Here is a 13,895-nt window from a genome sequence, read left to right on the forward strand (position 1 = left end):
TAGCTCACCTGTTGGCTGCTATTGTTACTAATACCACATCTGCTGTGTGCTTGGGATTTGGGCATGAGCAGTATGAGGAGAAGACAGACATGGTCTTTGCCTTTGTGAACACCACGATTATCTGGGGATACAGAGAGCAGATAAGTGGGGTACTGCATGAGGCAGTAATTCTGCCTGTTGAAGGTGGAAAAAAGCTTCACAAAAGGAGAGATTTGAACTAGGCTTAAAAAACAAGTAAGAATTTTCCAGTCAAAAAGGTGTGAGTGGGTATGTGTGGATCCAATCGCTGGCACCAAGGCCACTGTTGACAACAGAGTAGCATGGTGTTCTGGGAGCAACAAATAGGGAAGTGAAGCACCACTGCATGAGGTTGGGTGACAGTGACTGAATGTGAAACTGGAATACTGGGGAAGAGCTGGAGTATGAACACCATGGGCGGGAATTCTGACTTATTCTGTAGACAGTGTGGAGCCTCTGAAGGTTTAAGAAGGTAGGGGCATCAACAGGTTTGTATTTTAGCAAGATAACTCTCGTTGCAGTGTGGAAGATGGGTGAGTGAACAGGAGAGCATCCATTAATATGCTAGTCTTGGTAAGAGAGTGAGAGTTGAAAGAAATTGGAAAAAATTTGGGGAAGTAGTTGTCAGGTCTTGGTGACAAGAATGGGTTTGAGAAGGATGAGGGAGAAAAGGAGAATATGAAACCTGTGTTGACTTTAGAGATTGAGTAGGTTTGAGCCGGGGCTAGAAGTTTACACCTGGTGCGTCTAAGGTGACCATGGAGTAGTGAATTGACAATGTTGAGTGGACAGTAATAGTTAGGATTAGGTTTAGCCACTGCTACAGAGACATAACTTAGCCTAAGACATAGTAGCTTAAAAAAGATAAAAATTTATTTCTTCTTCCCATACTAGTCCATATGTAAGCAGTAAAGGTGGATAAGGTAGCTCCCTGGTGTTAGGGACACAAGAGTTTTCTGTCTTGCTGTCCCAGACAGTGTGTTGCCCCATCTACATGGTCCAGCATGTAGCTCGCCATCACATCCATGAGATCCTCATTTCAGCCAGTGGGAAGGAGAATGAGAAGAAGGTAGGTGGTTGGAGATGTGCCGTTTTCTTTGAAAGACATGAGCTAGAATTTCTATACTTTTACTTTTTTTAATTGTGGTAAAATACACATAAAATTTACCATCCTAATCATGCACACTTTTTCTCACATCTCACTGCTCAGGACTTAGTATTCACATCTAGATGCTAAGGAGTCTGGGAAGTCTGAATGCCTATATACTCAGTTAAAATTCGGGATTCTATTAGGAGAATGAAAATTGGGGAACAACTAGCATCTTCTCTGTACAGCTGGAAATAAAGTTTTAAAGTTCCGAAGTGATTCAGAGTTTAAAGATCAAGATGGAGAATCATCGTTTTATTTGTAGTGGTATAAAGATATGAAAATGGATGAGATGGTATACAGAAAGAATAGTAATAGTTAATGGGTACTTAACTGTATTTGGACTCTGTGCTTGGCATTCATCTATTTTTGCTAAGGTTTTATTGTCCTCTCCATGCTCAACAAGTAAACTGAAGCACAGAAAGATAAAGTCACACAGCTAGTAAATGATGGAGTCACAATTTGAGCTCATGTGACTGGGTTCAAAGCCTGAGCTCTTATTATTTTATACTTCCTAAATGTAAGATCCCAGAGAACCTAAACTTTAAAGGCAATTAGAGAGCCAATATAAGAATAATTATTGACAGAGAAGAAATAGGAGAAAATAGTGTCTTGGAAACTAAGTAGGATAGAGTTTGAAAGAGGATAGGATCAGGGTCATGTTGCAGAGAAAGAAGTACATCGAAAGCTGGCGAGACAGGCTATTGGATTTGGGAATTAAGGGGCCATTGGTGTCTTAAAAATGTCTATTTTAGGAAGTGCTGACGAACAAAGTTGGATTGCATTTTGCTCAGAGAATATGAGATAAAATGAGTGTATAACTTTCCATGTGAAGAAGTTTATTGATGAAGAGAAGGGATTTGGCAAAGAAAGAGGAAAATAAAATTAGTTGGTATTAATAAGCATTAACCAATCAGAAAAAGGAGGATTTTTTTTCCCTTGCTTTTTGCCACGACTTTCTTGGTCTTGATGCATCAAATGATATTTTCTCCCTCTTTGAAATTCCCTGTTTTATGGAATTCTACAGGCGCTGCTATTCCAATCAGCTGGTTTCTGATCGATATGCCATGCCGGAGTATTTTATCCAGCCGGGACATCTCTGTTGTGTCAGGATTTCTGAGGATAAGTGGTGGTATCGGGTCATTATCCATCAAGTCCTCGGGAAACAGGAAGTTGAAGTATTCTACCCAGACTTTGGAAATATTGGAACTGTTCAGAAGTCCTCCCTAAGGTTTCTCAAGTGAGTTAACAAATCTGGTTAAATTATTACTAAGTTTTGAATCATAATGCTCATAATGCTAAAGCTGCATGGGATTAAGATTGCTCTTTTCTCTTGCCTTCCTTTCTTCCATCCCTCTTTTTTTTTTTTTTTTTTTTTTTTTTTTAGTGCAAATGAACTTGGCATATGGTCCCTTAGTTTCACGTTGGGATTATAATCTCTTAGGTCTTCTTTCACATGACTGAATCTGAATGGACCATGAGACTCTAAAAAACAATCTCTTATTAAGAAAATGATTCTTGGGGTGATGCTAAGAATTGCATTTATATAGCATGAAGGTTGGTCTGTTCCTACCTATATTTTAATTGCATGGGTTTCAAGGACTATGATGTTTAAAATTTTTATTACTTAGAATGCTTTAAAGTGTAAGGCATTAATTTAAAGATGCATGAGTAAAATAGTCTGAAGTGCTGTAAACAGCTAAAATCAAGAGTGGATTAGAGATCCCATAAAATGCAGTTTTAAAACATGATGGAATATTGAGGTTTGTGATCATCTCTTGCAGGTGCTGCTACACAAAGCTCCCGGCTCAGGCCATTCCTTGTTCCTTGGCTTGGGTGAGACCAGTACAGGTATGCTTGTTCCCATTTAATCAGCAAACATTTGGTGCTGAGAACAGTCTGAGGATCTCAGGATACAAAAACAAAACCTAGAATGGGCCCTAAAAGAAATCGTTGTAGATAGTCTGGAAGATGGACATGGAGCCAGAAGTCAGTCCTGTGCTGTGTCACATTCGCTGTACGGATATTTAATAGTGTGTGCCAGGGGTGCCTGGGTGGCTCAGTCAGTTAAGTGTCCAGCTTCGGCTTAGGTCATGATCTAGCAGTTTGTGAGTTTGAGCCTCACGTTGGGCTCAGCTCGGAGCCTGGAGCCTGCTTCAGATTCTGTCTCCTCCTCTGTCTGCCCCTCCCGTGCTCATGCTCTGTCTTTGTCTCTCAATAATAAATAAACGTTAAAAAAAAAAAAAAAGCATGTGCCAGATGTGCAACAGAGGACTGTGCTTACATCTCTGTTGAGTCTGGTCAGGGATGACCCTGTGGTAGAGTGGAACTTTGAAGGAAGAGTAGGACTATTACTGGACACAAAAGGAAGAACATTCCAGACAAAGGGAAAAGTAACATAAAACATCTCGAATTTGAGAAATGTTAAGTGGCTCTGCCTCTGTGGCGGCACGTGAGCTGGAGCTGATGGACGGCAAGCTATGCCAGAGAAATAGGGCCCTGTGGTGGGGATCCGTATCCATGTTCAGGAGTCTACGCGTTGTCCTGTAGATATGGGGGAGCAACTGAAGGGCGTACCTCAGGAACTGCCGTACTCAGTTATGTGGGTTTTTTTTTGAAGAATTCTCTAGTAATGTAGTTGCGTGAGATGAGTGGCATGAAGCAGGAGGCGTCTTCATCCACAGAGATACATTTGTTTATGTAATTAAGATTATCGTGCACCTGACTTTGTGTTTTTCCCTCAGAACTCTTAAATATATGTGGCATACACACTTATTACACCACATTTGTTTACCTTATCATTTGCTTACATGTACATGCATTATTCCTTAAAACTTTTTTTTTTTTATCTGGAAAACACAGTAAAAGGAAAGAAAAAGAAGAAAACATGACCTGTTATTCTACCATTCAGACACATTCAGTTTAGAAATTTGATGTGTGTTCCTTTCAATTTAGTTTATTGGATATTGGGGGGGTCAGGGTTTTTGTAGGGTTTCCAGGGTTACATAAAATAGTAATCATATTCTTCACTCAGCATTATTATAGCATAAATTTATGTGTTGCCATAGTTCTCAATTTTCATAGATTCACAGTAATCTCTTAGGTAAGTGTCTATCATAGGTTAACTGTCCCTTTATTGTTAGACATTCAATCTGTTTTGATGTTATTGTGAATAATGTATGCAGTTACGATTTTTGTGCAAGTCAGTATTCAGGATTGTGTTTCTAGGGTGCATGTTAGCCTTGACCAGGCTTCTCTCTACTACTGCCAGGAAGCTCAGGGCTAAATTTGTGACCCACTTGTAGGTAGTGGTCATTATTCTCATATTATTCAGATGGCTTCCATTTTTGTTTCTCTTTTTGTTTTCTTATTTCCTTCTTGAAATTCTTCTGACCTTAGGGCTTTTGCCGGTTCTGATCATTGGAATAGCTTGTTCAAAGAACTCTCATGGGTGGTTCCTTTTTGTCATTCAGATTTAAGCTCAGTTGTTATTTTCCCAAGAAGGACTTCCTTGACCATGGTGCCAATTGAAAGTACACATTTCCACTTCATTGTCACTTTATCTTTATAATACCGTCGGGTATGATCTTAATTATTTGTTCATATACACAGGGTAAGCTCCTGAGATGAGGGCCATTGTCTCTTTACCACTGTACCTCTGATGCTTAGATGAATGGTTGTTTTATGGTAGGTGCTTAATAAATGTTTATAACTAAGTGAATGACTCTCACTGTATTTCTGCATCTTTTTCCTGGTTTCAAAAATAGTAAATGCATTTGGTAATGGCAGAGTAGCAATAGAGTAGCATGGTGGGATGACTACTCCCATAGACAAAATCCAAAGCAGGCAGAGAAGCAGAAATCTATCCTTGGAGGTCAAGCTGCAGTAGGTAAGATCAGGAAATTTTCAGCTTCTATCCTGGGGTCACTCCCCAGTCCATAGCCTTGCTGGCTTGAAGAGTTAGAAGACATCATTTGGGACTGGCTGAAGCTGAGAGTTAAGGGAGAAATGCTTGAAGGGAGGGAGCCACAGAATGGGTGTTCCAAAATCAGTGCATGCAATCTGCCCAAATCCTTAGTTGATTACTAAACTCTGCTGGTGCTAGGAGAACCTAGTGGCCCTGGTGAAAAATCACTGGCTTACCTATTCTTTTTTTTTCTCACCCTGCATGCATCATTTGGAAGTTTTTAAATAATTCCATTAAGTAACACACTATATTATTTTAGGGATTCCTCTAGGACATAAACACATCTGTATGTAAAGATGCAAGAACATTAGAACACGTTCTTCTTTAACCTCCTCTGCTGATCTGTTTTTGTTGTATAATTATTGTTATTGTTTTTAATCCCTCAACAAATTGACCACATAAAATAATGTGCATTTAGATTTAGTCATGTATTTCTCAGTTTCTTGGCTCTTTGTTCTCACCACTCAAACCCTACGGGAACATTTTGCTTGTATTTAAACTGTATCCTTTAAGATTTCATTTTGTGAGGGTTTGCTGATGGCAAACTTAGTTATGTTTACCTGGAAACATAACTTTGCACTTAATTTTGGAAGATACATTCACTAGGTGTAGAATTTTAGGTTGGCAGGTAATACATTTAGTGAATTGAAGATCTCATCACAGTGGCTTCTGGTCTCCCTTACCTTATTGGAGAGGTCAGTAGTCGGTCTGATGGATGTTCCTTTGAAGGCAGTGTCCTTTTTGTCTGTAGCTCTTTGTGACATTTCCTGTTGGTTGCTTGTAGCTTCAGTGTTAGTATCTTTATGTGTGAATTTATTCTTATTTATCCTACTTTGTGGTTCATTGAATTCCATTTTATCCGTGCTTTGTTACTTTTTATTAAATCTGGCAAATTCCCAGCCATTATCTCTTCAGTTATTTATTGTCTTTCCCATTATTCATATTTATATTCCATCTGTCTCTGTTTTTACGTCTGTTTTTCCAGGACCACAATTGAACGTATGTTAAACTTTCTCAATTTATCTTCTGTATTTTTTAACCTCTCTTCTGTATTTTACATATTTCTTTCCATGTTGCATTCTGGGTATTTTTTTCCCAAATTATCTTCCACTTTACTGATTTACTCTTTAATTCTACCAAATCTGCTACTGAATCAACATATTGGGTTTTAAGTTTTGGTTATTGTGTTGTTACTTTCTAAAAGTTCTCTTTGACCTGTAATTTTGCTAGATAAATTTTTGTAGATTGCTGATACTTGCAAAAGCTTTCAAATCTTTTTTGTTTTTGCTTGAAGTGTAGTAAGTCTAGTTGTTTATAATTGTCTGGGAAATCAAATATCTAAAGTTTTTGAAGGTTTATGTTGTTCCTCCTTGTTCTTACTTGTGATTTGTTGTTTCTTTGTGTGCCTTTTATCTTTGCCTGCATACTTTTCATTGTCTTTGAAAAATTATTTGTAAGAATGTTTGAATAATATGGGCTGAGACTGCCTACCTCTAGAGAGATCTGCATTGTTCCTACCAGGTGCCTAGGAATACTACCAGTCTGGAATCACCTTAATTTAGATGAACAACTTGAGGATTTGTGTACTGTCCAGGTGATGTGAAAATTGAACTGCAAATCCATGTGAAGGCTAGTTTATTTCTTTTCCTTTTTAAGGTAAAATAGTTCCCACTTTCCCTTTAATTTTGTCCTGATAATAATGTTACTCTTGATAGTTCTTGGATACTTTTGGACATATTTTAAAAATACTTTAGAAATTTCAGTTGTTTCTGTGGGAGAGTTAGTCCAGTAATTTAACCATTTCTGAAAACGGAAGTTTTTCACCACATAAATGATAAAAGATTTTCTACAGTCACATTTTTCATAATTTTTCCTTTTTTCTTACTTTTCTCATTCCCAATCATAACTATCCTGAAGTGTGTTATTCTAGTACTGTTATGGTTTTGTTTTTTGACTAAAATCTCTAGTTCATTAGGAATTTATTTTTGTGTATGGTTACTATAATTCATATTTGAATTTATCATCTAAATCTCATGTCTTGATTCTATTTCAGGAACACTGGACGTCCAGAGCTATTTTGCAGTTCCAGAAGTTGTGTGGTTTAAAGCCATTAGTGGGGGTAGTGGATGAATATGTAGATGGAATCCTTAACATTTTTCTCTGTGATACATCCTCAAATGAAGACATCTACTTCCATCATGTCTTGAGAACAGAGGGCCATGCTATTGTATGCCGAGAAAATGTCCCTTCTAAGGTGGATCAGTCGGGATGTATTGTGTAATAGATTTTATTTAATCTCAGCCCTTGAAGGTGTAAGAGAATTTAATGCAGGAGGTTATTTGATATACTCTTTAATCTTGGAGACATTTGTAAGATTCCTGCCCTCTTAATGCAGAGCACTCTCTTAATTTTCAAATAACCACAAAAAATACATTTGGCTTATGGTTCTTTAGAATGTGAGTGCTTGTATTTTAAATAATTGATTTGAGGATTCAATCTTACCTCAGACTATTTTTTTTTTTAATTAAAAAAAATTTTTTTTTTTTAACATTTATTTATTTTTGAGACAGAGAGAGACAGAGCATGAGCAGGGGAGGGTCAGAGAGAGAGGGAGACACAGAATCCGAAACAGGCTCCAGGCTCTGAGCTGTCAGCCCAGAGCCCGATGCGGGGCTCCAACTCATGGACCGTGAGATCATGACCTGAGCCAAAGTCGGACGCCCAACCGTCTGAGCAACCCAGGCACCCCACCTCAGACTATTTTCTTGGAGGTCATCTTAGAGAAGACAGCAGTCTCTTATTTTGCAAATATTGATAGTGATGTCTGTATCACTGTTAATATTGATGTTGATAATTTTTGTGACTAGGAAAAATTGTCACTATGGAAAATTTTTTAACTGTTAAGTTTTTGAAGATAATACATTTCCACAACACTTGAAAATTATGAAGTGCTAACTTTTTAATTGTTTTCTCTAATTAACCTCTTCCTTCTTTTTTTAATCCTAGGGTTTCAGAGAACTCAACCCTTTAGCTTTATATACTAACTCTGATGCAGGACCAGAGGACGTGGTCCTGACAGAACTGGGTTATCCTTCCCAGCAACGCTATTTTAACAAAAACCGAGAGATAAGTCCACAATCAAAGGAGAGTGAGTTATATACCCTGGTAAGAGTTTTTTTGCAAATATTATTATAATTGTTTTTATTATTATTAACATTTAATGAGTACCTGCTATATGCCAGCCCCTATAAAAAGCACTTTTCAGCATAACGTATTATTTAATTCTTATAAAATCCCTGTGATAAAGTTACCATAATTGTTCTTATTTTAAAATTTATTTTTGGGGACGCCTCGGTGGCTCAGTCGGTTAAGCATCTGACTTCGGCTCAGGTCATATTCTTGAGGTTTGTGGGTTCCAGCCCTATGTTGGGCTCTGTGCTGACATCTCAGAGCCTGGAGCCTACTTTAGATTCTGTGTCTCATTATCTCTCTGTCCCTCTCCCACTTGCGCTCTGTCTCTCTGTCTCAAAATAATAAAAATAAAATTTATTTTTTTAATATTTATTTATTTGGGGGGTGGGCAGAGAGAGAGGGAGAGAGAGAATCCCGAGCAGGTTTCACGACACGGGGCTCAATCTCACAACTGTGAGATCCCAACCGTCCGAAATCAAGATTCGGACACTTAACTGACTGAGTCACCCAGGCGCCCAATCGTTATTTTATAGATGAGGATCTGAGCCTTTCCAAACCTAGGAAACTTTGGAAACTTTATGCAATGATCTTAACAGTACCTTGTCTCTCATTATTTGGTTTGAACCTTTGCTTCAGGAACGCCTGGGTGGTTCAGTTGGTTAGTCTCTTGATTTGAGTGACTCTTGATTTCACCTCAGGTCATGATCTCCTGGTTCGTGAGTTCGAGCCCAGTGTTGGGCTCTGTGCTGATGGTGTAGAGCCTGCTTGGGATTCTCTTTCTCTCTCCTTCTCATTCTTCTCCTCCCCTGCTCGTTCTCTCTCTCTCTCTCTCTCTCTCTCTGTCTCTCTCTGTCTCTCTCTGTCTCCTCTTTCTTTCTCTCTTCCTCCCTCCCTCCCTCCCTCCCTCTCTCACTCTCTCAGAATGAATAAATACACTTAAAACCCAGAAGTCTTTGCTTCAGTCATGCTTTCTTCTGTATTATTTCTTGCATATGCTAAATCCCATGGCTGCCTTGGTGCATTTGTGAGTTTACCTATACTCATCCAAATGCTGTTCTTCCCTCTGCGCACTTCAGACTCTTCATACTTTATTTCTTTCTCTGTAAACCTTGGTGACTCCCACCCACAATAATAACAATATTAGTATCATTACTACTACTATTGTAATTATGTATTATTCCAGCCAACAAATTAAATAAAATTAAAAAAAATTAGCAACAGCAACCTTTATTGAACTTGTACTACATGGGAGGGGCTGTTTGAAGCACTCACATGTACTGGTTAATTTAGTCTTCACGATCACTTTACCAGCTTGGTATTTTAGTATCTCTGTTTTAGATGTAAGTAAAGTGAAGCACATAGTAAGAACTTAAATGATTTTTGAACAAATCAGTATGTCCTCTAAGTCTTCTATTCCTCATGACAACAACAAGTATTGGGCTACGAATACAGGGTGTGTTCAATTTGAGAGCCAAACATGTTTTGAGCACAGCAAGCCTTTTTACTCTCTTTGAAGAAAATAAGAAAAGGGTATTTTGCTTAAATAGGATTTATATATTTGACTTGTAAAATCAAATTGTGGATATGATCTTAATATTTTTAGTAGACATTTACAAAGTATTTGATAAAAAGGGAAGGCCAGTTTGACCACTGGGAGATTAACCTGTTCTGGAAAATATGTATGAATGTTTATTGCTGCATGTTTGAAACAGTAAAAGAGTTTTAGATTTCTAGTTTATGTTAAAATTTTAGGCTCGTTTGGCCCATAACACTTTCTGAAGCCTGAATTTTCTTAATATTTATTACTTGATTAGAACAATTACATTTCCTGATTCTTAAATAGTGGCTTGAATACAACCTTTGTAATTTTAGAATATCCTGTCATTATTGTATTGATCATAGTTCAGTCCCGAAAATGAAATAAGGCCATCTTTTCTGCAAAAGAGATAAGACTTAAAATTCTCGTATCCCACCGCCACCTATATTTTAACATTTTAAGACCCTCCCCCACCCCTGAAACCCAGCCCCTGGCACACCGCCCGCCCACCCGCCATATACCTGGTTCCTTATAATTCCTACTCTTCTTTTAAGCATCCTGACAGTTTGTGTTACCTCTTTCATTGCATCTTCTCAGGCGTCTTCCTCCCCAGCAATATTTTGGTCATGTCTCTGTGATGGTTCTACACTGAAGGTTGTATGTTGATTATCTGATTGTGTGTCTTCCTTCTATATTTTGAGTTCCTTAAGAGCTGGGACATGCTGCACTCATCTCTGTATCCACAGAGCTACCCTGTGTACATTTCATAATGTGTGCTCAACAAATGCTTGTTGGCTTGGACAGTTTAGCAGGATAGGAAGATACAGGGTCATGGATAAAGTTAGAAAATAATGTAGCATTTGTGTGACCCATAGTGAAAAATTCCTCCTAGAATGTATGGGCATACAGATTTTAGAAACAGCATTAGTGTAGAAAATAAGTTCTTTAAAACAATTTTTTTTACCATTTATTTTTGAGAGACAGCATGAGTGGGGGAGGGGAAGAGTGGGGGAGGGGCTGAGAGGGGCACAGAATTGGACGCAGGCTCCAGGCTCTGAGCTGTCAACACAGAGCCTGACATGGAGCTTGAACCCACAAACCATGAGATCATGACCTGAACTGAAGTCGGACGCTTAACTGACTGAGCCAGCCAGGTGCCCCTGTAGAAAATAATTTCTAAAATAATTATTTTAGAAAATAATTCCTTCTTTCATATTTACAAGCAGGATATTAATGATGAAAAGGCTTTCAGTCACCTTAAATCTGAGTTAAAGGAGCCATTAAAGGATTCTGAATTCAGTTCTTTGAAAACCCAAGATAAGAGCTGTGGAGAAGATCCCAAGTGGTCCTTCCCAGAGCTGAAGGATCTGAAGGAAGAAAATGAGGTAGGAGAAGGAAGGAGTTTTTTGAAAATGTGATTAATATAATTAATTCACAAGTGAAGGGGATTGGAATAAAATAGCTCTTTACATTCTGCTTTCAGTGCCATCAGAGCACCTTTCACAGATGAATTACATTTTCTCTACAACTGTCACCAACACCAAAGTTGAAGCAACATAGTCTTGATCACAAAAAAGGAAAGGCATTATCTGGCTTTGATGTGTTGGTTTCTATCTTGTTGCTTTGGATGGTCTTCAAGAATTGTGTAGTGATTAGAAACTAGTATTGAGAAATAATATTGGGAAAACCCAAGAGGAAAAGTGTTGACAGTTTTATTGGAGGATGTATTGTATTTTGATTTTCTTATGTTTTAAAATGTTTATTTTCAGAGGCAGAGAGAGAGAGAACATGTGTACTAGAGTGAGCGAAGGAGAGGCAGAGAGAAAGGGGGTGAGAGAATCCCAAGCAGGTTCCATGCTGTCAGCACAGACCCTGATGCAGGTCCGATCCCACAAATCGTGAGATCATGACCTTACTTGAAATCAAGGGTTGGATGCTCAACCAATTGAGACACCCAGGCACCCTTTATTTTTATTTTAATCAAATGTTTATGTACACCTACCTTAGAGTGACCTATAATCCCTTCCTCTGCATTTTGTATTTCACAGAGCAACCATTTCATCTCTTTTAGCTGCTGCTTTTGGAATTTACTTCTATTTCTTTCATTAAATAACATGCTTATGTTGTTATTTACTGAATTTTCTGTGTTATGTCCCTCTACGAATGATGAGGGTTTAGTTCTCTTTAATCCCTTCACCTCACCACACACACACACACACACACACACACACACACACACACACACACACATATCCTTTCTGCCCCCTCCCCCTCCATCTTACTAATGTTGTTAAACTTTTTTTTTTTAATGTTTATTTATTTTTGAGAGAGAGACAGAGTGTGAGTGGGGGAGGAGCAGAGAGAGAGGGAGACACAGAATCCGAAGCAGGTTCCAGGCTCTGAGCTGTCAGCACAGAGCCTGTTGTGGGGCCAGGCTCGAACTCACGAACCGTGAGATCATGACCTGAGCTGAAGTCGGACACTTAATGACTGAGCCACCCAGGTGCCCCTTACTAATCTTGTTATATACCACGCTTTCCATTAGATCAATATTTACATTATTATGACTGTGAATGCTATTGACAGTCAAGTAGTATGCTGTAGCAACTTTTCCTTTCCAGAATGACTTTTTATTTTCTCTAGTGTTAGGATTTCTTTCTTTTTAAATCAACGTAGAGTAAAATTGACTTTCTTCTGGTGTATTGTCCTATAAACTTTAATACATGTATCAATTTGTGTAACTGTCATTATAATCAGGATACAAGATGGTTCAATCACTGGACAAACCTCCCTGGTGCTATCCCTTTATAATCAGTCTTCCCACATCCTCAACTCTTAGCAACCATTGTTTTCTGTCACTATGTGAGTTTTCCATTTCTAAGGTGTCATGTAAGTGGAATCATAGACTACGTAACTTTTTGAGACTGGTGTCTTCAGTTTAGCATGGTACCTTTGGGATTTATCCAAATTGTTGCATATATCAATAGTTTGTTCCTTTTGATGGATGAGTAGTAGTTTATTGAATGGATATACCATAATTTGTGTATCCTCACTCACTGAAAAATATTTGGGTTGTTTCAGTTTTGAGTAATTGTGAATAGAGCCTCTATAAATATTTGTGTACAGATTTCTTTATAAACATAATCAGGAGTAATATGATAAGTGTATGCCAAACTGTTCTTATCTGGAGAGCAGTAGATATTATTAATAATTTTTATTTTTAGCTATTCAAATATGTAGTAGCGTCACAGTGTGAATTTGCATTTCCCTAATGACTTGTTGAACATCCTTCCATGTGCTTACTTGCCATCTATAATACATAGTTCTTGGTGAAATGTCCAAGTGTTTTGCCCATTTTTTGGTTGGGTCATTTTTTTTCTTTAAATATTCTGAATACAAGTGCTTTGTCAGATATGTGATTTTCAAATGTATTCTACTTGTAGCATATCAGATATTCTCTTAATAGTGTCTTTTATATGGCAAAAGTTTTTAATTTTGAGAAATTCCAGTTTATCAGTATTTTTCTTCTATGTACAGTGTTTTCTGTATCAAGACATCTTGAGTTAATTTTAGTGTAAGGTATGAGGATTAGGTCAATATTAATTTTGTTATGTATGGATGTCCAGTTGTTTTAGTATCATTTGAAAAGACAGTGCTTTCTCCATTGATGAATAGCCTTTGTAGACTTGGCAAAAATCAGTTGTCTACATTTGTGTGTGTCTGTTTCTGGACTCTGTGTTCTGCTCCATTGATCTACCTGTCTCTTCAATAATACCACACACTGTCTTGTTTACTGTAGCTTTATAATACCTCTTAAAGTCAGGTAGTAGGATTCCTCCTCCTTTATTCTTTTTCAAACTTGTTTTTATTTATTTATTATTTATTATTTTTATTTTTATTTTTTTAATGTTTGTTTATTTTAGAGAGAGACAGCAGGCAGGGGAGGGGCAGAGAGAGAGGGAGACACAGAATCTGAAGCAGCATCCAGGCCCTGAGCTGTCAGCACAGAGCCTGAAAGGGGCTTGAACCCACAA

General features: G+C 37.9%; 1 protein-coding gene across 6 annotated transcripts in view; it reads left to right on the forward strand.

Moving 5' to 3' along the window:
• The window catches only part of TDRD5 (tudor domain containing 5), a 109,619-nt gene that overhangs the window by 71,807 nt on the left and 23,917 nt on the right, over positions 1-13,895 (forward strand). For 4 of the 6 annotated variants that reach the window (XM_047841188.1, XM_047841191.1, XM_047841193.1 and 1 more), the window contains 5 exons: positions 2,193-2,405; positions 2,950-3,016; positions 7,186-7,386; positions 8,139-8,297; positions 11,085-11,246. In XM_047841188.1, the coding sequence (XP_047697144.1) occupies positions 2,193-2,405; positions 2,950-3,016; positions 7,186-7,386; positions 8,139-8,297; positions 11,085-11,246 (802 nt within the window). The remainder of the gene's footprint in view (positions 1-2,192; positions 2,406-2,949; positions 3,017-7,185; positions 7,387-8,138; positions 8,298-11,084; positions 11,247-13,895) is intronic. The other 2 variants (XM_047841189.1, XM_047841190.1) reach the window with 2 other exon arrangements.

Source organism: Prionailurus viverrinus, chromosome F1, assembly GCF_022837055.1.
Source record: "Prionailurus viverrinus isolate Anna chromosome F1, UM_Priviv_1.0, whole genome shotgun sequence".
In the NCBI taxonomy this organism is placed as follows: Eukaryota; Metazoa; Chordata; class Mammalia; order Carnivora; family Felidae; genus Prionailurus; species Prionailurus viverrinus.